Here is a 27,498-nt window from a genome sequence, read left to right on the forward strand (position 1 = left end):
TTATTTTGTAAGTTGTAACTTTTTCCCATTGTCATTACTATATCATACTCATGCCTCGTTAAAAACCTTCGTTAGAAAAATCCAGTGGGAAAAATTAGTTGAGGAAAAGAGTGCATGATGTATGTGTATTCTTGTTTTAGATTAGCTGCCTCATTAAAAACCTTAAGGTACGAAAACCCAGTGGGAAAAAGCTTAGCTAAGAAAAAGAGTAAAATCATTAGTCGTGACCCAATCTTCAGGATTGATTCATGTAAAATGGTACTTCCCCTCAAGATAACAATCTTTAAATCCATACATTAAATTTCAAAAAATGTATAGAAGAATTTTGTAAATAAATATGTACAATTGTCAATGGAATGAATATACTCTAATCTCGTGACTCTTATGGAGTTCACGTGAGTATAATATTGACATTATAATGTCTCGTCAAAAGGATTTCATTATATATCCTTCTAGCATTTATGCAACACAATCTTTATTGTCACTTTATAGGACAATGTGGGTAAATATAGTACAACCAGTTTTGGGACTTTGGCATTATGGGGATACAAAAATAATAGTCAGTACCCAAGTAGCTTATTATATATTGATTTGTATAAGTATCTAATCAAACTCAAGTATTGGCTAACTGGTGTATATAAAAAAATTCTTTAAGGAAAAACTCGATCTTCAAGTCGAGATAATACTTATATCTTTCACAAGCTTTTATTTAAAAAATCTCAGTCTTTAAACATGATCTGACATCATCAAGTTGTTTACACCATCAATATTGATTGCGATAATAAATAAGTCAATTATCAACTCTTTATTGAGCACATAATGGTACATATTATTCCTTCTATATGGGAATAATAACCTCATTCGCAACTCTTTAAAGAGTAAATAATGGCACATAATAATACTTAAATAAATCCTCATTTCGGGAATTATAAATCCATTAGGGATTTTTCAAGATAAATTTAACTGCATATCTAAATTTATTATGTAGCGGAACTTAATGTCATTTACCGTGGGAGAGTATATTTGAAAAGGGTCTTTGCGTGAATCCATAAGCTACAAACTCGCTTCATAATATATCCATTTTAGCGAGTCGAGCTATGCCTTAATTGCTCCTTTATATGTTAAATAGTCATGACACTTCTGGTGCCTAACTCTGGATCTAGATTATCATATAACGAGCAATTTGTAATGACAATTGTGTTGTCGACAATTATAACCTTTTATAAATGTCTCTCATATTTGTAAAAGTTAATGGCAATTTCTAAAACAACCAGATTCTAAACATTTCCCAAAGATATTTTGATCTGGTCGTTCCGCATCCCTAGTATTACGTTTGTTTGGTGCACCTATAAATTTTACTAGGTTTTTCGTCATCTGGACGAACGTCTGCAGGACATAATTGTTCAATGATATTTCAAGAGTGACAATGTTTCTTTACTAGATCTAGTATTATGATTCATATCTCTTTCATTGACAGATCTCCTACACTTCTAGTGTCAAGGAGTACTGGTAGATATATTTTGTCCAAGTTTGGGGAAGGTATATGAGACCTAGTCTCTCTTTTTATATCGTGCTGATAACATGTTGTAACCTATTAGCTCAAGCATAATTGATCAAAGAAATTGGAAAGAGAGAGAAAATAAAAGACAAAGCAAGAGTATAATTCTTTATCCAACTTCTCCATCCAATACAAGGGGTACATCTCTCTCTCTCTCTCTCTCTCTCTCTCTCTCTATATATATATATATATATATATATATATAGTGAAAGGTTACAAATCTACATAATGAGCTATAAATGCGTCCGTTACAGACGTTACAAATATTGTCCACTAAATGCATTTTATAACAGTTGTCATGATTATTTTTGTATTAAAAAAATGTTAAAAATTTTCTAATCTTATTTTATGTTATTTGATATTATCAATTTTTTAGTATTATTAAATTTAAATTTTACTTTTTTCATACATGGGCTTCTTTTTTTTTTTTTTTTTTAATTTCGTCCCAGACTTATAAAATGTTTGGACCAACCTTGTTCACGATGAGGCGGGCCAGTGACTCAGTGAGTATTGACAGGCAAATTATGTTGTGGACCCGGGTCCAAAACGACACCGTCTGATTTTTATTTTTTTTTAAAAGTGCTTCCTTCTCTGCCGTTTGTCTTCAGAATCCGTTCCTTTATATTCACAATTTTTAAACTCTATATTCATAATTTTGGAACTGAATATTCACAATTTTATATCTCAATATACAAAATTACAGAACTCAATATTAACAATTCCAGAACTCTATATTCACAATTTTTTGGAAGGATCTATATTCACAATTTTAGAACCGAATATTCACAATTTTAGATCTCAATATACAAAATTTACAGAACTCAATATTCACAATTGCAGAACTACTCTATATTCACAATTTTAGAACTAAATATTCACAATTTTAGATCTCAATATACAAAATTACAGAACTCGATATTCACAATTGCAGAACTCTATATTCGTAATTTTTAACCTTATATTCACAATTACAGATAGAGATGAGGAAAACCGATCCCCGTCCCGACGAGAACGGGTTTGGGGATTTATTTCGGGGAACGGGGGCGGGGATGGGGGAATTTCCCAATCCCCGCCAGGGACGGGTACGAGGACGGGGAGGGCTGTCCCCGTCCCCGATCCCCGGTCATCCCCGTTCAATTATATAATATATATAATATATAATATTTATAATATTAATAATAAAGTTTTAAAACTAAAATCTTTAAGGCTTTTAGAGCATCTCCATCAGAGAAGCATTCACGGTATACAAGAAATATTTACCTACATGGAAGAGAGAGAGAGTCAAGAGAGAGAAATGAAAAGTAATCCTTGCAAGGGGTTGAGATATTTCTCTTCCCAAGAAAAGAGAAATATCAGAACGCGCACGGGGGCCGTCCACACGAGCGCGTGCATTGCACGCGGGCGCGCCTGACATGCTTTATATATATACTAGTTTTACACGCGCATTGCGCGAATGAGTCAATGCCCAATGTTTATAATCAAATAAATATTTGAAAGTATATCAATGCAAGATTATATATGAGAAGTTCATACATACGTAATTTAATGTCGAATTTGTTTATTTAAATATGTAACTCATAGTATATGAATACAATGTAATATATATAGGAGATTCATTATAATTGTTACCAAACTTTTTTTAAATAGTAAGTATTTTTGTTGCAAAGGGTTCTAGTATATTTAATGAATGCACATATATGCAAGATCAATGATTGAATCAACGGTACCAGTCCTTTAGGTGTTTTGCTCAGTGTTTATTTAGTTCAACAATTATTGTTGAATAAATTATTATGGATGAAGAAATTCTTAATTTAAGAAATTTAGATGTAGTAAAAATTTAAATTTTTTTAATTATAATGTAACCAAAAGATATTGGACGATTGGTAAATATGATGTAACCCAAAGATCAAAATGCTAAAGAAAGTGGTTGGTTATTCAACAGTTTGAAGTAACAATTTGTTCCAAACCACTGAAAATACAAACATTGCAATTTATAATATTTTCACTTAGAATTTTTTAAAATGATTTCTCCAAAACACCTATATATATATATATATATATATATATATATATATATATATATATATATATATATATATATATATATATATATATATATATATATATTTAAAAAAAAAGTTTACTATAAAGCCATTTCGACTCCTTGAATAACAAGTGTCAGTTTCGCTGGCTCACTGCTTGCCCATCAACGAATGGACAAACTTAATTTTTAAATTGGAGCCTTAAGGCTCCATTTGTAGGAGCTTCAAGGCTCCCATGCCACTTTTTCCACATATGTTTTATTTATTTTATTTTTTAAATTTTATTTTTTATTAAATTATTTTTTTAAAACAATTATTATTATTATTATTATTATTATTATTATTATTATTATTATTATTATTATTATTATTATTATTATTATTATTATTATTACTGTTACTGTTACTGTTACTGTTACTGTTACTGTTACTGTTACGGTTATTGTTATTATTATTATTATTATTATTATTATTATTATTATTATTATTATTATTATTATTATACTCTTATGTCATTTTACATGTTAATCTAAACAGCTAATTTTTTCAATTATCTTTTTATCTACCGTTGATATAATTCGCTGGTCAAATCTGCTAATATAATCCGCTAACTGCTGATTGGCAAACAAAGACATTGCGAGGTAGTTTCCCACTTCAATTTGTTGTGTGATTTGAATACTCTCTAGCTTTGTTAACAAATCCCTGAAAAAGTTAATATGATTGACTTTATTAATTATATATATTTTTTAATTTTTTCATGGTATTAATAAAATACTTGGTAAATAAATATATAGCATTATTTTGTATTATAACTTTGATATTTAATTAAAAAATAGTGCAAAAAAAAAAGAAGAAGATAATAGACAATGTAGTAAATATAATCAATTGATGAATTTGAATGTAAAGAATTTTTACATTTGAGAAAAATAAAGACAATATAACTAATAAAATTATTTCTCTTAATTAATTTATTGATACTGAATAATTTTTTTGAATAAATACATTGTAGACACATAATTCTAAATTAAATAAATAAATATTTTTATTTTTTGTAGCTACTAAATTATTATTTTTAATTCAATAAGAGTAAAATAGAGTACTAATTATGCCAACTTTGATTGGGATGAGGTTCGAACCTAAGACCTTTCTTATTGAAATCAATGAGTAAGTTAACGGTGAACTAATAGAAATTAACAGAAAAGATAATATTTAACGGATAATCATATTCATTAAGGATAAATTAGGAAATCTTAAGGAAAAATTAAGATCTGATCAATCTGAGCCATTCATTTGATTAAAAAAGTTGACCGTCATTTTTTCTACCCATTATAGGCCTAACTCTCTTGAGCTCTTATTAGTATATAGTATAGTATAGTATATATATATATATATATATATATATATATATATATATATATATATATATATATATATATATATATATATATATATGGCCTAACCCATTATAGTATAGTATATATATATATATATATACTATACTATACTATACTATATACTAATAAGAGCTCAAGAGAGTTAGGCCTATAATGGGTAGAAAAAATGACGGTCAACTTTTTTAATCAAATGAATGGCTCAGATTGATCAGATCTTAATTTTTCCTTAAGATTTCCTAATTTATCCTCAATGAATATGATTTTCCGTTAACTTTTCCGTTAAATATTATCTTTTCCATTAATTTTTGTTAGTTCACCGTTAACTTACTCATTGATTTCAATAAGAAAGATCTTATGTTCGAACCTCATCCCAATCAAAGTTGACATAATTAGTACTCTATTTTACTCTTATTAAATTAAAAATACTCCGTAATAATTTAGTAGCTACAACAAAAAAATAATACATATGCATTCTTTAATTTAGAATTATGTGTCTACAATGTCTTTATTCAAAAAAAAATTATTCATTATCTATAAATTAAATAACAGAAATAATTTCATTAGTTATATTGTATTTATTTTTCTCCAATATAAAAAATCTTTACATTCAAATTCATCAATTGATTATATTCGCTACATTGTCCCTACAATGCTTTATTTAAAAAAAAATATTCATTATTAATAAATTAATTCAGAGAAATAATTTTATTAGTTATATTGTCTTTATATTTCTTCAATTTAAAAATTCTTTACATTCAAATTCATCAATTGATTATATTCACTACATTGTCTATTATCTTTGTTGTGCACTATTTTTTAATTAAAGATCAAAGTTATAATACAAAATAATGTTATATATTTATTTACCAAGTATTTTATTAATACCAAGAAAAAATTAAAAAAATATAATTAATAAAGCCAATCATATTAACTACTTTGAGGAATTTGTTGACAAAGAGAGTATTCAAATCATACAACAAATTGAAGTGAGAACTACCTCGCAATGTCCTTGTTTGACAATCAACAGTTAGCGATTAGCGTTAGCGGATTATATTAGCGAATTTGACCAGGGAATTATATCTGATGGGGTGAGGACCCCGGCCCAAGAGAGTTTAGCCCAAAGAAAAGGGCCCGCGATAAGAAAGGTGGGCTGGCATCAAAGGTAGCCCGGAGGGCGCTTGGGCCGAGCCCAGAAGTCGGCCCAAGCCCTAACACGGGGACCTAATTCAGAGCTGCTAAGAGGAGCCCAGTAGGAGTTTGGGCCGGAACGAGGAGTCGACCAAGGCCCAAGCCCGAGGAGAGACTCGGTTCAAGGAGCCGTTGAGAACATTAAGGAGACTCGTTTAAACAGGGAGCCGTTAGGGCAGGACTCGGTCAAGCTGTTACAAGCCTGTGAGAGCCGTTGGTCGACTTAGTAACGATGTCCAATGGCTCGATACCTTAATTAGCCTAGAGGTCGGTCATTAAAGGCCTTCAAATCAGTGGGGGAGGAGTCTGCTATATAAAGGCTCCTCCACTCTTGTAAAAGGGGACCAATTCGAAGACTAGCACTTGGTTTCACTCGAATACACATATCATTAAAAGGTGTATCCTCCAGCTAAAGGTTGTGTTGGACCTCCTTGGGCTCGAAAACCCAAAAACCATCAATATCAATGGTTGGTAAAAATATATTTGAAAAAATTAGTTGTTTAGATTAACATGTAAAATGAGCTAAGGGTATAATAATAATAATAATAATAATAAATAATAATAATAATAATAATAATAATAATAATAATAATAATAATAATAATAATAATAATAATAATAATAATAATAATAATAATAATAATAATAATAATAATAATAATAATAATAATAATAATAATAGTAATAATAATAATAATAATAATAATAGTAATAATAGTAATAATAGTAATAATAGTAATAATAGTAATAATAGTAATAATAGTAATAATAGTAATAATAGTAATAATAGTAATAATAGTAATAATAGTAATAATAGTAATAATAGTAATAATAATAATAATAATAATAATAATAATAATAATAATCATAATAATCATAATAATCATAATAATCATAATAATAATAATAATAATAATAATAATAATAATAATAATAATAATAATAATAATAATAATATAATAATAATAATAATAATAATAATAATAATAATAATAATAATAATTGTTTTAAAAAATAAAAAATAAAAAAATAATTAAGTCAATCATATTAACTACTTGGGGGATTTATTGACAACAAGAGTATTCAAATCACACAACAAATTGAAGTGGAAAACTATCTCGCAATGTCCTTGTTTGGCAATCATCAATTAAATTAGCTCTTCAATATTAGTGTATATTTAATATTTTATGCCCTAATTTTTATTTGCTCTCCCTTATGTCCCGTATTTGGTTTCAACCATACCTATACAATTATTTTATTGACAATTATAATCAATCTTGACTATATTATCTTGCATTTGTAACCTTAAAATTACCTATTTAAATACGCAAATTTAACATTCAATTATCTATGCATGAACAATTCCAATATAATTTTGTCTTGATATACTTTAAAGTACTTATTTAAAAAAAAAACATTGGGCATTATCCCAATCGCGCAATGCGCGTAAAAAACTAGTATATATATATATATATATATATATATATATATATATATATATATATATATATATATATATATATATATATATATATATAGAGCGAGAGAGAGTAAATTACACTTTTGGTCCTGCAACTATTGGATTTTTGTTAATTTCAGTACGTGACTTTAAAAACTAACAATTTAGTCCCATAACTATGCAATTTTTTAACACATTTGGTCCTCCCGGCCAAATCGCCGGTGAAATATTGCCGGAAAGACGTAAATGATTTTAAATTGTTTATTTATAGGGGCAAAATGGTCAATAATTTAAGTTAATTCATCGCCCATGCGACTAAGCTAAGCTGAAGTCAGCAACTCTGACCTCGTCACTCACTAGTTAGTCGGCCAGAGTCCGCCGGACTAACCCATCGCCACCGCACACCGGCGACATATCATACCATTGAATAGGCAAGCAAGGGCGTAAGGCAACAGTGCTGTACGCCGTTCTCTTACGATTCTGTTGTCAATTTCACAGCCTAAAATAATGGCCTATGTAGTATTCCGTTGGCGGCGGACGACATTTATTTCTCCTAGGAATTTGGATCTCTGTACACGAAGAACAACGCCGAATTTTCCATTTCCGTCGGCTTTTTCCGAAATAGTGGTTAGATTTAGGGGTTTATCATGGTTTCAAGCAATGATGTCCCGCAACCCCACATGCTTTGTTTAGATTCAGGGAGCACCAATATTTGGATATAATTCGTTGCCGTCAAGAGACCGTTGTCGAGAAGCTTGGAAACAGGGGATGATGAACTCAGTAGCTCATGGAATTGTAACCAATTTATTTGATTGATTCATTATGTATTAGAGCATTGACAAACTTGGAAAGGTCGGCGATACTATGAAGGTTGCACTGGGGTTCTTTCGGAACTATATGATGCCAAAGTTGCTTGCTTAAATTTACTGTTTTGCCCTCAAGAATAAACATTTTAAAAACATTTATATTTTTGGGCAACATTTCACTGGTGATTTGGCCGGGAAGACCAAATGTGTTAAAAATTGCATAGTTATGTGACTAAATTGTTAGTTTTTAAAGTCACGTACTTAAATTAACAAGACCCCAATAATCATATGACCAAAAGTGTAATTTCCTATATATATATATATATATATATATATATATATATATATATATATATATATATATATATATATATATATTAATTTTGTTTTTTTTTTCTCTCCCCTCCCAAGTTCTTTTTCCTAATCACTCTTACAATAACACCTTAATATCTCCAACTAATATTGATGCTCTAAGGGAAGTGCTTAACCAGTTAACCCTAGCAGTCCCATCCTCTCTCATTCTCCTAATCTCCCAGCCGTGACTCGTGAGCCGACCCTCCTCTACCAGTCTGCCCTCGCCAACGACGCCGTCTGCACTCCCTCCGGCTTCACACCCTCACCGTCCGCACTCCACCGTTTGCTGCTCGTCGCTCGTCTTCTCGTCGCTGACTCGCTGGTCGTCTGCTTCTTTGTCTCTGGTCATCGTTGGTCCACAGTTCACAGTCCTACACTCCTACTTAGTTGAGTCATCGTTGATTCGCTGGTCATCTCTGCCTCTGGTAAACTGTCCTATTTTTAGTTGTTTATTTAAAGTTTAAATTGCCCTGTTTTTTCCCACTTTTAAAACTTAAAACTTAAAACTATCCAAGTTTAAATATGATTTTACAGAAACTAGTACTTAATATGACTTTTTTTTGAAGACAGTACTTAATATTTACTTGCTGGATATTATTTACAGAACTGAATAATTACTCGCTGATTTATTTTTAATAATTTTTAAAGAGGCAAACTGTGTCGTTTTGGACCTAGGTCCACCTTGCAAGGTGGACCCGGGTCCATGGCATAACAATTGGTATTGACAGGACTAATACGAACTTGTAAAGTAGGCAAGGCTTGCATGTTTTTTATGTTCCCCGAGTGTATTCGCTGGTACGAATGATGCGGTGACAGTATAAAATAAAATAAAAATAAATAAAAAACGTTGCCTTTATTGTGAGCGGGAGTCGAAGGGCTCGATCAAAAATTACTAAACAATAACACTTTATAAATTCCAGCTCCCCGCGATTCACCCTTTTCTCGGAAGAACAGCGTTGCAAATTTTAAGGGAGCCCAGCAGTCCATCATTCTGAGGTTGAATACTCAGCCAAACAGGTGATCAATCGTCGTTTTCTCTCTGTTATTTAAGATTATTTTCAGTACTTCATCATCGTCTATTTATCTATCTATTATTCAACATTCTCATTACAACACACGAATGCTGAAACAAACAGGGGATTGATATATTCTTTTCAGTTTGTTTGTTTTAGTTTTTAGTTTTTAAAGTCATATATCTGAAACCGTGGATGCATATTGTGTGTATTCAATTTGTACACTGTGGGCTTAGGTTCAAGTATCTGCGTGTGCTCTGCTTGATGAATATGTAGTTCTTATCTATGCACATTTAGCTCAAATATGATGAACAGGATGATTGACAACATTATAGGTGTTATTATTTGTGAGTGCTGGCTGATATACCCATGCTGAAGCCCTTTTCCCCTCTTCAATGGTTCAATCATACAATGGACCTGGGTAGGGCTCAAGGTGTTGTCTTTAAGTATTATTTTCTTCAAGTAATAGGAATACTTGGGTTCGAATCTTATCTCTTCCGTCCCCGTCCCCTATCACATTTACCATAATAAAAGATACATATGCCCTAGGTCAGAGTGGTTCACATTTAGGGTTTGTTTGGTTCACACATGGGAATCAGAATAAGAATGGGAATCAAATACTTAGTAATGGTATGAGTTTTGGTGAAAGTATTTTGCATGTTTGGTAGTAGGGTGTAATTGGAGTGATTACCAAGCCAATAGTAATGTTTGGTTATGTATGACCCTATAATGAGAATAAAGGTTTGCACCAATATGAACAAAAAAAAAATCAAAACAAAAATCTAAAAGCACTAATCCAAACTTAAAGATTATATTACTAATAAGATGGAATGATACCTTTTTTTATTTAGGGAATGGGGTTTTTAATTGAAGGGATAATTAAATCCCATAGTTGTGTTTTAAAAAGTTGTCAACCAAACACTAACTATAATTTTGATTTCCATTCCCAGTGTGTAAACCCATGAACCAAACACGCCCTTAGTTTAATTGTATCTTACCCATCTTTATGGGTTTGAATATGTACCTAGTCTTGGTTGAAGTATGAAGTATGAACCCTCTCCATTATTGTTATTGGTGTTCTACTAGTAAACTAAAGATAATACAGTTATGTTGTTTGCTACTCTTAAAGAGGTATCTCATTTTCTGACATCCTAAGTTCAGCAAATAAGGAAATTAATTAATAAATTGATCAGTTTGTATTCTTGTATTTAATAATGTTTCTTATTACATCCTAAAACTACAATGTTACTGTATTGACCTCTAGCTACTTTGGAATTGAAGAAGTTACTTTTAATAAGATTGAAGAGAATAATATAGAGCTGATATAGCATTTGCCAAAACAGGGCTACCCAATCATGACTTGAGATAATGTATTGATCCTTTCAAGCACCAACCTACCATATACTGCTTCTGAAAACACTTGGGGCTTGGCAGCAGACACATCATACAACATATTTCATATCACTCTAGAGGCTTAGACCTCTGAGGATATATTTTTAGAGACGTTGTTTCCTTGGCACCTTGTATCGGCTAGAACTAGAGATCTCTCTAGGGAGATAGTTTTAAAGAAGTTACCTTGGTGTCTTTGTATGGCCGGGATGGAGCTATGCATGCATGCACAAAATATTGTTTTGACTGTTTATGTGATGGAACGTGAAATGTGTACAACTAGTGTTCTGTTTTTTGTTGTTACATTCAGGCCTTTTGTACTCCAAGCAAAGAAAACTTTTAGTTGTACAAGACTAAATCTGTAGTTAGTGTCTCTATGAGCGAGCAAGAGAAGTGTTGTGACTTTACAATCATTAAATTACCCCAACAAACAAGGACTTATTCCGCTTAAATAATTGTCCATATTCCAAGACTCTATGTTGTGTTCTAGAATGAGCATGTTTCATTTAGGGAACCATTGGTGGGAAGGAAAACAAGAACAGTAATATATTATTAAATTCTCATTTTTGTGATTGCGAGTCCAGAGATTGCTCAGAATTTTATTTGACAGTTTTAGTAAAGACTGCAAATTCTGATGTTGGAGACATCACAAAAGCATTTCTATTGATTGGAAGAAAATGATATTTTATTTTAAAATTACTGATTTTGATTTGTTTTCAGTAGGAAAAACTAGTTTTATATACATTTTACATTACTTAATAATTTCTTATGCACAAATCTATCGCTTGTTGATGTTGGTCTTTAGCATGCGTTCCATATGAATATAATATATAATGCAGGAAGGCAGGATCCTGCACTTGATTACATCTTCAAGTTCCTTCTATCTTTGTGTAAACCTATTTATTTTGGAACAGGCAGTAATTTAACTTTCTGCTCTAAGTGGATATATTTTTAATGTTATTAAATGTGCAAGAAGTACTTGGTTTATACTGTTCTGCATGTAACTTATATAATGATTTAGTTATATCTTCACACCTTGGATTCATCAGATACTGCTTAGCTTCTAATTGCAAAACTGTTGTGATAATGTATGACAGGGGACCTACTAGTAGCCTGGTAAAGTTAATCAAATGAGCAGGCCTCAGAAAAACAATACTCCGAAAACCCCCTTGGCCAAATCGGATTCAGATTCAGATTCAGATTGCGCAACACCCAAATTTAATGATGAGCCAATTGAGCCTCTTTCAGGAATGCCTTTTTATGATTTCGTTCTTTCAAAAGAGAAACGAATGGTAATTTCATTTTACTTTACGGTTTAGCAATTTGAGCATTTGCTTGCACCAGATGAATCTGACCATCCTAGCAGACTCCTTTCCTTTCCACAATAATAATAGTATCCATTTGAATTATTCGGCCTTCTTCACTTGTTTGAGTTAGTAAATTCAGGCAATCTTTCTTTAATGTGTTTAGATGTTTCCTGCTAAAATGAACTCCGTGCTCCCTAATGGAACAGTCCCAGCAGTGATCACATATGGCAAAAGAACATGGAGCACTACTCTACATGGAGAGAAGAAAAGAAAAGGGTTAGACTACAAAACTTGGAAAAAGTTTTTGAATCGGAATAAGCTCAGGTTTGGAGATGGGTTGATACTTGAGGTGATGCAGAGCAGCCAAGAGTTGGTCAAGTTTAAAGCGCAAATACTTAGAGCTGACTTTCCGGCTCAACTCGAGCCAAAGATCACCGGGGGCACACCACAAACGCCAATCCTCATTGATATTGATTAGTAATTTTAGGTACCACGTTAAATTGTTCTTTTGTTGTCTATACTAATCTTTTGGCCAATATGTTCTTCGTTCTTGTGCTCATATTGTGACTTTTTGTCATTCTGATCTTGGGGTCATCAAGTCTCAATGTTTTATGATGTAGAATGGAAATGGAATTGAGTTTTTCTTTCAGAAAAATGGAAAAACATAAGTTGATGATGGATGGATGATTCTATATTTCTACACATCAATCATATATCATGTCTATTTCTTTATATGTAAATTCAGCAGGAACATCTCCTGTGTCTGGGGAAAGGCTTGCAAGCCTCAATACTGAGATCAACAGCAGCAGAAAGCGCCATAAAAATGGCAGCGTCCTCGATGCAGGTCACAAAACGCTTGGCAACTTGCACAAAGGCGGGGGGCGTCCTGAACCTCCCCCCTTCCCCTTGCACTCTACAGCTCATCACAAATCCACCCGAACCAGAAGCAGAAACCGGGGCTGCTGCTTTGTCGATGTCTATGTAGAACGCCCCACCCCTATCGGCATTGATTAGTATCTCAGACACGAGAAGATCAGCCTCCCGAGACTCACGTACGAGGAGGTGGAAGCGAAAGCAAATAGAGCCTCCTCGTTCACGCCAGGCTTCGAGTTTTCCCCATGGCTGCCAGCTCTGACGCCTGCAACGGTCTGGGGATACAATCAACCATGTTCCCGGGTTGGATCTGCCCACCCGATCACAACCCGCTGAAGGCACAAATGGGGTACTTATCATGGCTGCAGCTACAGCCGAGCCAGAAAGGTCATGTATCGTCACTTTCCATCCTTTCCTCTCTCTTCTTTCGGTTTCTACATCACTCCTACAAACACAAACAATTCGCAATGTAACAGATACATACATACATACATACATACAGACATAAAACATTACCTACCGTCCTCGAGTAAACTCGCAACTGAAGATAGGCTGCTTGATGCTGCCCTGAATCTGAACTATTTGGGGACTTAATTTAACCTTATCCTCAAACTGGAACACATATCTCGGGTCAGGCTCGAGCTTCACTCTCAGGTGAAGCTCTGCTCCAGCTCCAGCTCCGGCTCCTCCATTGTTCTTGCCAATCCCTATCCACCCATTAACCAGTACAACTTGCTTTCCTCGACCCCATTCCCGACCAACTCCAAGCTTAAACGTACCGATATGCTGCTTCCTCTTAAAACCAAACCACCCTCCTGTACTAAACACAACTATCTCCAAACAAGCATGATTAGGTGCATAAAAACACCCTCCTCCGGGTGCCAATAACGCTTCCACATCAGACCTCACCAGATAAAACCTGGTGGCTATCTTGTTATTATCTTCAAAGGGAACGGGTGCTGTCTGGACAGGAAAACCCGGAAGACGAATCTCACACACACAAGGGGGGGAGGGCGCCTGGATCCCTGACTCGCTAGGAACTCTCAAACACAGTGATCCTACTGATACTCTCACGAAAGCCTGAGGGTCCATTAATTTTATTCGATTTGGGATGCTCATAAGATCATTCGCAACGTTTTATATATAGTAACGTAACCAATAGATCACAGTAATCTGCATTATATGAATCATCAAGTTCAACACTACTGCTTCCCAGTACGTTTTTGATCCGTTAAAGTATGCAAAAGTTGTTAAACAAAGTGAAAAAGCTGGCTGCATATTAGCTAGATCATGGCCAGCCTCATGCTAAATTACAAACCCGTCACGAGAATGTTGAAAATAATTAAGATGATTACGTTTTCCGGTTCCTTAAAGTATGCAAAATCATTAAACCATCCGAGTCAGAAAAGTTATATGTATCATTGCCAGCCTCATGAATATACACAGCCATCTCGATTCACGAGAATGATGAAGGACCGTAGTGTTTAAATTTGCTGCAAATTAATATAATCCAAGCCCAAGATGAATTTGCACAAAAGTAAGACTTCAATGTGGATTAAATGAGCTCTTTTTCCGGAATATTAATAGAAGATTTCTTTAATTTAAGCCCCATATATATTGTCTAGGTGCTCGGGGAGATTTAGACAATCCAATACAATGTGCAATAGATAATAAATTTAGTATGAAAGATCAATGACACAGCAAGCCAGCTAGCCAGTAAACTCAGTGGTGTCATATTACATTAATGTAATATTTCATTTTCATTCATAATTCATAATTCTATTATGAAATTCAAGATTTTATAAAATACTAGGCCCTGTTTGGTAAATGGCTGTTAGCTAATTGTTTTTTTTTTTTTTTTTTTTTGATAAAGCTGATTGGGTTAATTAGAGGGTATAACTAGTTGATAAAATTAGCTGATTGTAGAAAAATGTTTGGTAAATTAGCTATTAGCTGATAACTGTTTGATATAGGCCCTGTTTGGTAAAATGGCTGTTAGCTGATTGTGTTAATTAGAGAGTATAAATAGTTGATAACATTAGTTGATTGTAGAAAAGTGTTTTGGTAAATTAGCTGTTAGCTAATAGCCAGACGTTATGCCATGGAACCGTGTTCACCATTCATGGTGAACACGGTTCCAACGGTGTTAGTACATCGTTATCTTTTTTTTTTTTTTTTTTTTTAATTAATTGCGTGACTTTTCTTCTTTATTTTCACATTTTGCGGTTTCACTTTAATTTGAGGTGAACAAAGATTTCGGACATTCATAAATTATGAATTCATGCCTGCACATTCACTTTGGAACCATGCCTACACATTCCCGTCCGAAATCACGGACATTCATAAATTATGAATCCATGCCTGCACATTCACTTTGGAACCATGCCTACACATTCACTTTGGAACCATGAGATTATGAATTTTCTGTTATAAGATTATGAATTTTCTGTTATGAGATTATGAATTTTCAGTTATGAGATTTGAATTTTCTGTTATGAGATTATGAATTTTCATTACATTCATAATTTCGGACATTCATAAATTATGAATTCATGCCTGCACATTCACTTTGGAACCATGCCTACATATTCCCGTCCGAAATCACGGACATTCATAAATTATGAATTCATGCCTGCACATTCACTTTGGAACCATGCCTACACATTCACTTTGGAACCATAAGATTATGAATTTTCTGTTATAAGATTATGAATTTTCTGTTATGAGATTATGAATTTTCAGTTGTGAGATTATGAATTTTCTGTTATGCGATTATGAATTTTCTGTTATGAGATTATGAATTTTCATAAAATTCATAATCTCATAACAGAAAATTAATAATTTGATCAAACGCGCGCCGTTAACTCCACATCCGCGAATTTTTTTTTTTTTTTGCCTAAAAACGGCGTCGTTTTGCCTTGTGTTCACCATTCTCGGTGAACACGATTCCATGGCATAATTTAGGAGCTAATAGCTGTTTGGTATAATTTCTTTTCTCAAAAAGCTAATTGAAAAAGTTGCTAGGAGTAGCTTTTTTAATTTTAGCCTTTTGGAGTTGCAAAAAGCTAATTAACCAAACATTTATATTGATATTTTAACTAAATCAAACAATTAATAGTGGTCAAATAAGCCAAAATTGGCCTATAGGCCAATTTTTTTTACCAAACAGGGCCATAATTTTTTTTCTCAAAAAGCTAACTGAAAAAGTTGTTTTGAGTAGCTTTTTGAATTTTAGCATTTTGAAATACAAAAAGCTAATTAGTCAAGCACTTATATTGATTTTTAAACCAAGTCAAACAACTAATAGTGATCAAATAAACTAAAATTAACCTATAGACTAACTATTTTACTAAACAGGTCTATATAAATAAATATCATAATTTCAAAATAAAAAAGTGATGCATGTCCAACTAATTATACAAACTGGCGAAAATTTTCAAATTAGAAATCCGCAGCGACAATCCACATTTTGAATCTAATCCCCTTTTAAATGAATTTACAAAATTCACAACACAATCAATGCACTTGGCATTCACACCTCCCTAAAAAATGGATTCATGAATATAATCCCCTTTGACATCTGTTTTATCAAGAAAGAAATTTTTATTTTATTTTTTAAAGTTGTTTTTCAACGGCTATTCATTTTTGTTTTGTTTTGTTATTATTTTTTAGTTTTTTTTTCTTTTTTATTTGTTATTCTATATTTAGAATTTTATATTTGAATTAAATTTAAAACTTTTTAATTGTATTAAATGTTGGTATATATGATATATATTTAAAATTTTGTATTCAATTTCGAATGTTAATTTGCTCCGTAGACGATTTTGAAGGCGAATATTAATTATATTTTGATTAGTTTATGAAATTATATTTATAATTCAAAATTTTTTTTTTCAATTTTTTAAATTTAAAATCGAAATTGTAATTATAAAATTGAAATTATTAATTATAAAAAAATGAATAAAATAATAGAAGATGTGTAAGAGTGTGAAGGAGTAGGACTCATAAAAAGGGGAGTAAAGGGGAGAAGAATTTGCAAACAAAATAAGAGAGGAGATTGTATGATGATTGATAAGGTAGGGACCCAAAGGGCTAGAGGCCCAAGAGAGTAGGATGGATCAAGGAATGGGCTTGCTGCAGTGGGCCCAAAGAATAAGGAAATTTGCCCTATGGGCCTTGAGAAGATCACGTGAAGAGCTTGGACGAGTATAGAGCCGAGTTCGGAGAGTTGACATCAATGAGAGTCAGCTCAGCAGGTGACCGTTGCCACTTCAATGCTCGCCATTAATATGGGTCAATCCGATCGTTGGAGGAGCCCAGTAACGGCGACCCAACGTCTTTGGGCCTTTATTTTCCATTATTATGCATTAAAGCTTGTATTTAGTTAATATAGACCGGTTACCTATAAATAGGTCTCCCTCAAAAATGTAAAAGACCAGTTTACTAAGTTGGGAAGACACCCGGAAACCATAACAGAAGTCACATACTTTTTAGCCATCTTTTTCTTTCAAAAGTCATTTTTCATCTTCTCTTCCGGTGAACCCACCAATCTAACGGATTGTGTTGGACCTCCGTGGGCTGCCAAAAGTCCTAAAACCAACACTGGTGTCGTCTGTGGGGACGTGACTAAAGGTTGCGTCTCGTACTTTACACGAGCAAGTCGGAAAAGTCAACCTGAAAGGATTCACGAAGAACAGTAGACCAAGAGGATGGCGAATTGAAGGAGGGCAGAGTCATGCTCGCAACACAGGAAGGGATCTGCGAGAACAGCTAAGCCAACACAGTTCGCGAGAACGAGAGAATGACTTGGCGCCCCGACCACCGCCAGCACCTATAGTTCCGCTTACACCCGCTCAAATCGACGCTAAAGCTCAAGCGGTGGAAGCGCGGACACAAAGGCAGAGGGCCCCATCGGCCTCGAAAAAATGTGCTTACCTGAATAATTCAGGGAAAAAAATGCGATATGTATATGATTTAGGGGGGAAAAATGTCATTTTTCCATAAATAAATATAAAATATAGATTAAGCTAATAATGGAATTAAGGAATTAACTAAAATAAGGAAATAATTACAATAAAGCTAACAATAGAAAATAAGAAATTAAAGAATTGAAAGTTGTTTATGGAAACATGTTTCAATTGCATCCTCCCTTAATCAGTTTACTGCCTGGAATCGTTTGTGGAAGTTGCCGGTTCCCCCGAAAGTGAAAAAAAATTTGTGGTCCGGTGAAGGAGATCCTCAAAACAAAACATGTATGGGTGGGGGGTGGCTGCGTTTTTTGCGATGCAAATTTTGAATCCATAGAACATATCTTTTTTGAGTGCCCTCTTGCATTTCATGTTTGGGATAGTGCTGATATTTTGCATGGCAGGACGTTGCATGGTTTCTTGGTTCGTGGCTTTTGCCCCTCCTGATTGTATCTCTCATTTATTCAGTTCTTAATGATATAGTTCCTTTTAGTTTTTTTAAAAATAAAAAATAAAAAAAATATGCGTTTTTTTTTAAAAAATATTTTCCACAAGAGTTTTAATATTCCATACGAGTCTGAGATGCATAAGGATTCTAAGAGTACCGAAATTGAAAAACTCTATCCCTAGTTTGAAGTTGCCCATTCCTAGATGAATTACAATTCCTATTTCTCATCAAAGAGGTTTTCTAACCTTATAAAACGGAACTCCCCAAAGTTTTTGAAAAGTATTGTATTCTTGCGTTTATTATTAACCGTTCTTTATTCTTTAGCATTTAGCAGGGCAGACGAGATTGACGATGTCTTCTCCAAAGAGCAAGAGCATTGTAAGGATGATTATGTTGAGGAGTTCCGACGGAGAGATGTTCGAAGTGGAGGAAACGGTCGCCCTTGAGATGCATACTATCAAGTGCATGATTGATGATGAATGCGTTGATAATACTATCCCCATCACCAACATTACTAGCAAGATTTTGGCTATGGTTATAGAGTATTGCAAATACCATGTTGAAGCCGCGGCAGAGGCCAAGACCAATCCCGAAGACGCACCCGCCAAGGATACCAAGGAATTCGACGCTAATTTCATTAAAGTTGATCACAATACACTGTTTGATCTCATCATGGCGGCTAATTTCCTCAACATTAAGAGCCTGCTTGATCTTACCACTCAAGCTGTTGCAGATATGATCAAGGACATGTCACCCGAGGAGGTCCGCAAAATTTTCAACATTCAGAATGACTTCACACCTGAGGAAGAAGAACAAATCCGTAAGGAGAATGCGTGGGCGTTTGAGTAAAATTTTGGAATTGTTAAATTCGTATCTATTTTGGTCTTAGATATTTCGTGTTCTAGGTTTAGCTTAGTACTCTATCTTATAGTCCAGCCGTTGGTCTTAGATATTTCGTGTTCTAGGTTTAGCTTAGTACTCTATCTTATAGTCCAGCCGATGAGGAAATTAATAAATTGATTAGGATTTTTATACTTTTTTTTTGAAACAGAGATTTTTATACTTAATGTTTCTTATTACTCCATCCTAAAACTACAACTTGTGTTTATACCACCATTGTTACTGTATTGACCTCTACCTACTTTGGACTTGCTTTTAATAAGATTGAAAAGAATAACATAAAGCTGAGTGTTGAAGACGCCTAGCGCCCAATTTATATTTTTTTTAATTTAATTTTTAGGGAGTTATTTGTCAAATTAAAATCAGAGTTCAACAGCCTAGATCGCCTCTTAACCCGCCTAACATAGCGAGGCACCCGATTTTGTTAGGGGGTTATTTGCCCACAAGAAAAAATCAGGGTAATCAGGGTTCGGCACTGACTAGGCGACTGGGTAATAAGGGTTCGGCCCTGACTAGGAGGCCGATTTTGGCGTTCTGCTGCCTAGACTGCACCTCCCTAGGTGGCTGGCTGTAGGGTAGGCGGCATTTGGCAGAAGCTGACTAGACTGGACTGCACCTCCTTAGGTGGAGACTGGACTGCACCTCCCTAGGTGGCCGGCCGCAGAGGGAGGCCCTTGACGCAGCCAGCCGCCTAGCGCTCGATTTTTGCAACCCATCTGTATAGTACAGCATTTGCCAATCATGATCATGACATTCCTTCAATTCCGAACTGGAGAGCTGAGATTAGTTGCCAGTTGCCATGTAAAATGGAAATGGAAGTATATTTTCAGAAACATGAAACATAAGTTGAGATTCTATACATCATGTCTATTTGTGGAGTACAATAATAACAATAATGAGGAGAATATATGAGCTGCTGCTGTTTCCTTTGTCCATTGATGAACATTATAGAGGCATATCAGATGCATAATATAGTAGCATGTAATGTAAATATCACCAGGAATGGCGGCGACTACTTCTCCCGAGTCTTCTGCGGAAGGGCCTGCAAGCCTCGATACTGAGATCAACAGCAGCAGCCAGCGCCATAAAAATGGCAGCATCCTCGACACAGGTCACATAACGCTTGGCCAGTTGCACAAAAGGCGGCTTGCTGCACCTCCCGCCTTCCCCTTGCACTCTACAGCTCATTACAAATCCACCAGAAACGGGATTTAGTGCTGCAGCATAGTCGCCGCTGCTTCTTGGACTTGGCAGAGGGGGAGGAGTAGGAGGAGGATGTGCTGCTGCTCGAACCTGTTTGTCGGTGTCTATGTAGAACTCCCCACCCTTTTCGGCGCTGATTAGTATCTCAGACATGAGAAGATCATCCCTGTGCTCGTGAGAATCGCATAGGACGTGGAAGCGACAGCAAATGGAGTCTCTAATGCCTCGTTCACGCCAGGCTTCAAGTTTTCCCCATGGCTGCCAGCTCTCGGGCCTGCAACCGTCTGGGTGTACAATCAACCAAGTTCCTGGGTTGGATCTCGCCACCCAAGCACAACCAGTCGATGGCACAAATGGGGTCGTTATGAAGGCTGCAGCTACAGCCGAGCCAGAGAGGTCATGTATCGTCACTTTCCATCCTTTCCTCTCTCTCCTCTCTATTTCTAGGTCAGAGCTACCAACAGAACTTGACCAAAAGCTCTTCAATGGATCTACTTGAGGTATCCTGTAATCTCAAAATAATTTGCGACATTTACAATGGAACAGATAGGTTACCTTTATCCTTAAGGACTGAAAGGTAGCTCTAAAATGGTAAAAGAGTTAATACCATTTGAGGTCCTCCGAGTATAGTGGTTTTGCCACGTTTAGTCCCATCTGTGGTCCTTCGATTTTAAAATTTAACCATTCGTGGTCCAAGTTAACCACCCATGGTCCTTCAAGTTTCGAAATTTAACCAGTCGTGGTCCTCTTTAAGGACCATGGTTGGTTAAAATTTAATAGTTGAAGGACCATGGCTGGTTAACTTGGACCACGAATGGTTAAATTTGAAAGTTGAAGGACCACATATAGTCAATTTGAAAGTTTAGGATTAAACGTGGCAAAACCACTATACTCGGAGGATCTCAGATGGTATTAACCCAAATAGAAGTAAGCAAAGACCCTTCACAGGATCAGGACTAATAGCTAGAGGAATTATTGATTAGTGGAAACTGGAAAGCAACACTTCAAGCTTAACAAGTAGGGAACTAAATGGTTAAGCAAAACTAAAGAGAAGGTGAAAGATCAAATATTATCTTCCGTTCATACAAAATTCATGCTATAAATATCAATCAAAAAGCAATCAATCTTCACAAAGATTTTATACATTACCGTTCTTGACTAAACTTGCAACTGAAGATAGGCTGTTTGATGCTTCCCTGAAGCTGAACTATTTGGGGACTTAATTTAGTCTTATCCTCGAACTGGAAGACATATCTTGGATCCGGGTCGAGCTTCACTCTCAAGTGAAGCTCTGCTCCTGGTTTTCCGTTCTCCTGTTTGCTCTTGCCAATGCCTATCCAGCCATTAAATAGTATAACCGGCTTTCCATGACCCCACTCAGGACCGACTACCAACTTAAACGTTCCAATTTGCTGCCTCTTAACACCAACACCACAATGGGTACCCTTGTGCCCTGTAAATACAACTATCTCCAAACAAGCATGAGGCGTATAAAAACAGCCAGGTGTCAATAATGCTTTTACATCAGACTCCCCGAGATAAAAGGTGGAGGCAATGCTGTTAGTATCTGGGGTAGCTTCGGGAGATGATACAAAGGGAACCGATGTTGTCTGCACGGGAAAACCCGGAAGACGGATCTCACACACACAAGGGGGAGAGAGTGCATGGATCCCTGTTGGTTTTGTATCATTCAAGGACTTTATAGGAACTCTTAAACCCAGTGATCCTACTGATACCCTAATGAAAGCCTGAGGATCCATTCTGGTCACAAGTCCTCCATCAATTGCAAGTTTTGTGTTAACCACGAGAATAATCTGCTAAGTCAAAAAACCAAAATTAGAAAGTAATTTTGGTGAACATAATTACCTATTTGAAAGTAAGCTGCTATACACAACACTTTTGGCAAAGATCCATATTTAGCCCAATTCAAGATGATTTTAAGAATTGAAACAAGCATAAGTTCCACCATGCTTGTGAAGCTTATGAGCTTCCTAAACAGAAGTCATAAATTCCAAATTGCATTAGCTTAAACAAAGTAAGAAATCCTGATTCAAATCACCATTTCTCTTACCTTTAACAACAAAGTCATAAACACTAAATGGATCTTTAATTGTTGGAAAGCTTTTCTATTTCATTCTCCAAAATCATTTTCACTTTAAACAACGAAACACTGAATGAGTCAAGCGTCAATGTAATGTTCACACTTAGCATCCAACAACTTAAATTTAATATTCTAATAACAATTTATCCAGAAGTAGAATATAAGCAAAATCATAGCCACATAAAATACACAAAACAGGCATGGATAAGAGTGAAACACATGAAAAAATAAAGCAAAAAAGAAAACCCACCTTCACTTCACTATGAAGCTTTGTCTTTATTTAGAACAAAATTAAAACCAAAGCCACTTTTGGAGCTGAGACCATCCATTTTTCCTTTCCAAAAGCCTGTGACAATGAAAAATCGATAACCTTCTCATCCAAATTCTACCAGGAAAAGATCAAAACTTTTCAATTTTGTACGATCTAACCCAGAACCCCAAATATGTCTAGCTCTCTACAACAATCAGTGAACCAACCGACCAAAACACACACTCCAAGAATTGAACATCCACTGTGCACAGATCACGAAAAACTCCGCTCCTATATCTATATATACACGTAAAAATTACTCCGTATATATATCTGTGAGTGAGTGTGTAGCTTTTTATGCTGATCTGTGGGAGACAGATTGAGTATCCCTATCCAAAAAAGTCACAAAAGTAGAGAAGGGAGTGGACGCGGGGGTTTCATAATTTAGAACGAAATGAGCGGAGAAGGTAAAGAAATGCTTTAAAATTTAATGCTATCTGATAATCTGAGAGAGAAAGAGAGAGTGTGTGTATACAAACCCGTTTGGCTCGAGGCATTAAAAAGAAATTCGGTGTCACGAGAGGAATTATAAATTTAAGAAATATGTCATAATGTCGTCTATGTAACACCGAAATTGAAAACTACAGAATACAGAGGAGAAATAAAGTATAAAAAGGAGGTAAAATGACACTTTTTTTTCCTTGAGCTATATGTTTATAGCGTATTTTCTTTGTGAATTATTCATGTAAGCATATTAGTCTCCTTAATTATTCTAAAAGTGGCAGTTTTTTCGCTTGATACATTCAATTGACATCTTTACCGTTAAAATAAACATTTTATTTATTTTTCTTCTCCAATAAATTATTGCTTATACGTAAGGAAGACCACGGTTCGGCTCGAACTGAACCAGATACTATAGCAATTGAATTGAAAGTTTCCGGTTATGATTCAGAACCAGAACCCAATATTTGAATTTCAATTTATTAAAATTATGAATCGAAAAAATTGGATCCTGAACCGTGAACCGGTGATTTGAATTAGAACTACTAGCATTAGTTTAAAATTAGGGGGTATATTCAATCATGACTTTTATAGAGTTTTAAAGACTTTTATGAACTTTAAAAGTTTGGGGGTATTCAATTCAAACTTTTAGAGAGTCTTTAAAAGCCAGACGGTATTCAATCAAGATTTTTAAAGAGTCTTTAAAAGTCGTGTGGTATTCGATTAAGACTTTTAGAGAGTCTTTAAAAGTCATGTGGTATTCAAAAAGTTATGAACTTTTGAAGACTTTTTAATTTGAAGACTTTTGTAGACTTTTTCTTCTCAAATATAAATAGTTGAAATCCAACCATCAACCCTTTAGATTTCAATTTTTTTTTTTAACAACTTTGAATGTTTTCTCTCTCTATTTAAACTCTATTTTTTCTCCCAATTTAAACTTTATAAACCTATCTAAATTTAATAAAATTATTTTTTCTTCATTATCCTATATTTTATAACTCTACTAATTTTTCTCTCTCCTAAACTTTACAATCTTCCTCTAAAAATTAGAAATAATATTATTTTTACTTCATTATTGCTTGTTTATATTCATTTTTATTTTTTCTATGATTTTTTTTATCCCTAACTTTCTCTAATTCTCCCTAAATACATGAACAAAGCAAAATTTTTTATCAAATATGTTTCATAATATTCATATAAATACTTATATATTTTGATTTTTATTCTTTTTATGTTTATATTCGTAATATATATTTTTCATTTTTTTAACAACAAGTTAGTACGAATATCGAACTACTGTTCGCAACAACAATTTGGGGTTGCAAACAGTAACACCTTGTTGTTGTTCGCAGTCTCAAATTGCTATTGTAAATAATAATTCTTTGCGTGATGCCTAGCAATATATCAAGTATAATTTTTTATACTTGATATATCAAGTATATATTATAAATATTAGATTTAAATTTTTTTTTAAATTTTATGCAACTTGTAATTATATTTTTAAATATTTTATTTGTTCAATTTTTTATTATAAATTTTATTATTCAATATTGTTATGAATTTCTAATGAAATAATTTTTTTTTGATGTTTATTAATAATATATGTAAGTAATTAACATATAAGTCTCAACATACTATGGATAATAAAAATAATAATGTTGAGAATGTTGATGTGGGTGAACAACTACATAATAAGAAAATTTTATGATATATTATAAATATTTTGTAAGAAAATTATAAATGATAATAATCAAAATCATTGAAAGTTTGTAAGGATATTCAATTTAGAATTTCAATAACTTTTGTAGACTTTTTAAAATAAAAAGTTGATAAAAGTCTATGAATGTTTTTTATATAGACTTTTATAGAGTCTTATAAAGTTTTAAAAAGTTTTGAACGACTCTATGAAAGTCAATCAAAGTTTATTAAAATCTATCATTTTAAAAGTCTTTAAAACTCTACAAAAGTCATGATTGAATACACCCCCCTTGGAATTATAATATTTACAAATAGTGCATGTTCTTTTTTATATTTATTCTGATTCTCACATATAAGTATATATGACCGCGATTTGGTTTTGATTTTGAACCGCCGGTTCACGGTTCTGGATCCAGTTTGAATTGCGGGTTCAAATTTTATTTTAAAATTTTATTTTTTATTTTTAAAATAGTCTAAATTCAATAATAAATATATTTTAATTTTTTTTAGTTCAGAACATGAACCGTCCATTCCGGTTCGCGATTTTAATAAACTCTAAATATCGAGTTTTGATTCTAAATTGTAATCGAAATATTTCGATTTGGTTGCTATAGTGTCTGTTTTTTGTTTGAACCAAATCCTGGTAATTATTTGTTAAAGAAGAAAAATAAATGGAATATATATATTAAATAAGAATAATGTTTCAGGAAAAAATGTAAAATAATTTCATCTGTTCATTTAGATTGATCAATGACTAAAAAATAAAAAATAAAAAACAAAAAATATGGTTACATTTTTAAAATTAGGAATAACGATTCAATAGACACTCCAACTATATATCAAAATACAATCAGACCCTTGAACTAAAAAAATCTTCAATTTGACCCTTAAACTTGTTAAATTTGTTCAATTAACCTATTGACCTATAATAACATGTTACTTTGAGTCACCTGTCGCATAGGATGCCACATAAGAAACAACTTAGATTAATGTTTTTTAAAATCAAATTTTTATAAAATTAAAATAATAATTGTTGTGGGCTCGGGTCAAGAAAGAAAGATGGTTGGGCGATGGAAGCAAAGGAAGGAAGGTGGTAATGTAAAGTCTCGCCACTCAAGGATGGAGATAAGAGTTGACGTCACTTAGGAGATAAATTCCAAGATAAGTCAAAATACTCCTCAAGAACTCAAGGAAAAGAAATTGCCACAACAATATTCTTGAATTTACTACTATCAAAGTTGTCTTCCAAACAAAATAATAGCATGGCTATTTATACACTTTAGCCAACCCCTACATCAATGGCTTTTAAGTTCAAAATGAGCTATTTTAGTGCTATACTAGCTTAAAAGATGCAACTAGCCACAAGACTAGGATAACTAAGTCAAATAGGTTTTAAAAAAAAAAACTAAATTCTAATTGAATTTAAGATTTATAAGCCTAATATGGACTTTACAAATTAAATAGCATAGAAACGGTCTAAAATAGTCTTAAACTTTTATTTGCAAGAAAAAAAAAATACTCCAAGTGTCGATTTATAAGGTATGAACCTCCACTCGATCTTTATTCTTCAAATTATGCGTGAATCAGATTGACCACCTTCAATTCAACTCCATCTTCATATTCTTGATTAGCTTCACTTAGCCCTTTAATAAGGTCATTCAAAGCTTCATGAAATATCTTCACCCTTGCTCTCGTCATTGGACCTCCCAAAGTTTGCAAAGGATCTGTTTCTTTGTTATCATCCTCATATTTGTCCTCAACATCTCCCTCCCTCTTAGAAAGATTCGTCCACAAATCAGTTTCACCTGCATGACATGGAGATAAATTGGCAACATTAAAGGTAGAACTAATTCCGTGCTCACTTGGCAATTCTAATGTGTAAGCATTGTTATTGAGCCTAGTAAGCACACGAAATGGTCCATCGCCTCGGGGTTGCAACTTAGATTTCCTTCGGGAAGGAAACCGCTCTTTCTGCATATGGACCCATACGAAGTCCCCAGGATTGAAAATCACCTCTTTCCTGCCCTTGTTCACATATTTGGCCACC

The 27,498-nt window shown here is 33.7% G+C and overlaps 4 protein-coding genes across 5 annotated transcripts; 2 read left to right on the forward strand and 2 right to left on the reverse strand.

Moving 5' to 3' along the window:
• The first annotated feature begins 9,770 nt into the window (after positions 1-9,770).
• Positions 9,771-13,188, forward strand: LOC109163991 (B3 domain-containing protein Os04g0386900-like). Of its 2 annotated transcripts, none has more exons than XM_019312727.1 (3): positions 9,771-9,818; positions 12,301-12,495; positions 12,674-13,188. In XM_019312727.1, exons 2-3 carry the CDS (start codon positions 12,334-12,336, stop codon positions 12,986-12,988), a joined length of 477 nt encoding a protein of 158 aa, XP_019168272.1. In that variant the 5' UTR covers positions 9,771-9,818; positions 12,301-12,333; the 3' UTR covers positions 12,989-13,188. The 2 variants fall into 2 exon arrangements, with proteins under 2 accessions (XP_019168272.1, XP_019168271.1); XM_019312726.1 differs by lacking the exon at positions 9,771-9,818 and adding an exon at positions 11,889-12,117.
• A 41-nt stretch (positions 13,189-13,229) lies between these two features.
• On the reverse strand, positions 13,230-14,475 carry LOC109163986. The gene is made up of 2 exons (XM_019312718.1): positions 13,904-14,475; positions 13,230-13,828 (listed from the first exon to the last, which is right to left on the reverse strand). The coding sequence occupies exons 1-2, from the start codon at positions 14,473-14,475 to the stop codon at positions 13,252-13,254; spliced, it is 1,149 nt and encodes a 382-aa protein (XP_019168263.1). The 3' UTR covers positions 13,230-13,251.
• A 4,620-nt stretch (positions 14,476-19,095) lies between these two features.
• On the forward strand, positions 19,096-19,818 carry LOC109163988 (SKP1-like protein 1A). The gene has a single exon (XM_019312720.1). It carries the CDS (start codon positions 19,150-19,152, stop codon positions 19,645-19,647), a length of 498 nt encoding a protein of 165 aa, XP_019168265.1. The 5' UTR covers positions 19,096-19,149; the 3' UTR covers positions 19,648-19,818.
• Positions 19,819-20,498: 680 nt separating this feature from the next.
• LOC109163984 lies at positions 20,499-23,806 on the reverse strand. Its single transcript, XM_019312716.1, has 3 exons — positions 23,253-23,806; positions 22,051-22,715; positions 20,499-21,406 (listed from the first exon to the last, which is right to left on the reverse strand). Exons 2-3 carry the CDS (start codon positions 22,659-22,661, stop codon positions 20,692-20,694), a joined length of 1,326 nt encoding a protein of 441 aa, XP_019168261.1. The 5' UTR covers positions 22,662-22,715; positions 23,253-23,806; the 3' UTR covers positions 20,499-20,691.
• Between the last annotated feature and the right edge of the window lie 3,692 nt (positions 23,807-27,498).

The sequence above is a fragment of the Ipomoea nil genome, unplaced genomic scaffold (genome assembly GCF_001879475.1).
Source record: "Ipomoea nil cultivar Tokyo-kokei standard unplaced genomic scaffold, Asagao_1.1 scaffold3054, whole genome shotgun sequence".
NCBI lineage: Eukaryota > Viridiplantae > Streptophyta > Magnoliopsida > Solanales > Convolvulaceae > Ipomoea > Ipomoea nil.

Coding starts and splice junctions, on each gene's coding strand:
- LOC109163991 (XM_019312727.1), top strand. CDS start 12,334: ATGAGCAGGCCTCAGAAAAACAATACTCCGAAAACCCCCTTGGCCAAA. Junction 12,496..12,673: donor TTTCAAAAGAGAAACGAATG/GTAATTTCATTT, acceptor TAATGTGTTTAG/ATGTTTCCTGCTAAAATGAA.
- LOC109163986 (XM_019312718.1), bottom strand. CDS start 14,475: ATGGACCCTCAGGCTTTCGTGAGAGTATCAGTAGGATCACTGTGTTTG. Junction 13,829..13,903: donor TGCGAGTTTACTCGAGGACG/GTAGGTAATGTT, acceptor TTGTGTTTGTAG/GAGTGATGTAGAAACCGAAA.
- LOC109163988 (XM_019312720.1), top strand. CDS start 19,150: ATGTCTTCTCCAAAGAGCAAGAGCATTGTAAGGATGATTATGTTGAGG.
- LOC109163984 (XM_019312716.1), bottom strand. CDS start 22,661: ATGGATCCTCAGGCTTTCATTAGGGTATCAGTAGGATCACTGGGTTTA. Junction 21,407..22,050: donor TGCAAGTTTAGTCAAGAACG/GTAATGTATAAA, acceptor TTGAGATTACAG/GATACCTCAAGTAGATCCAT.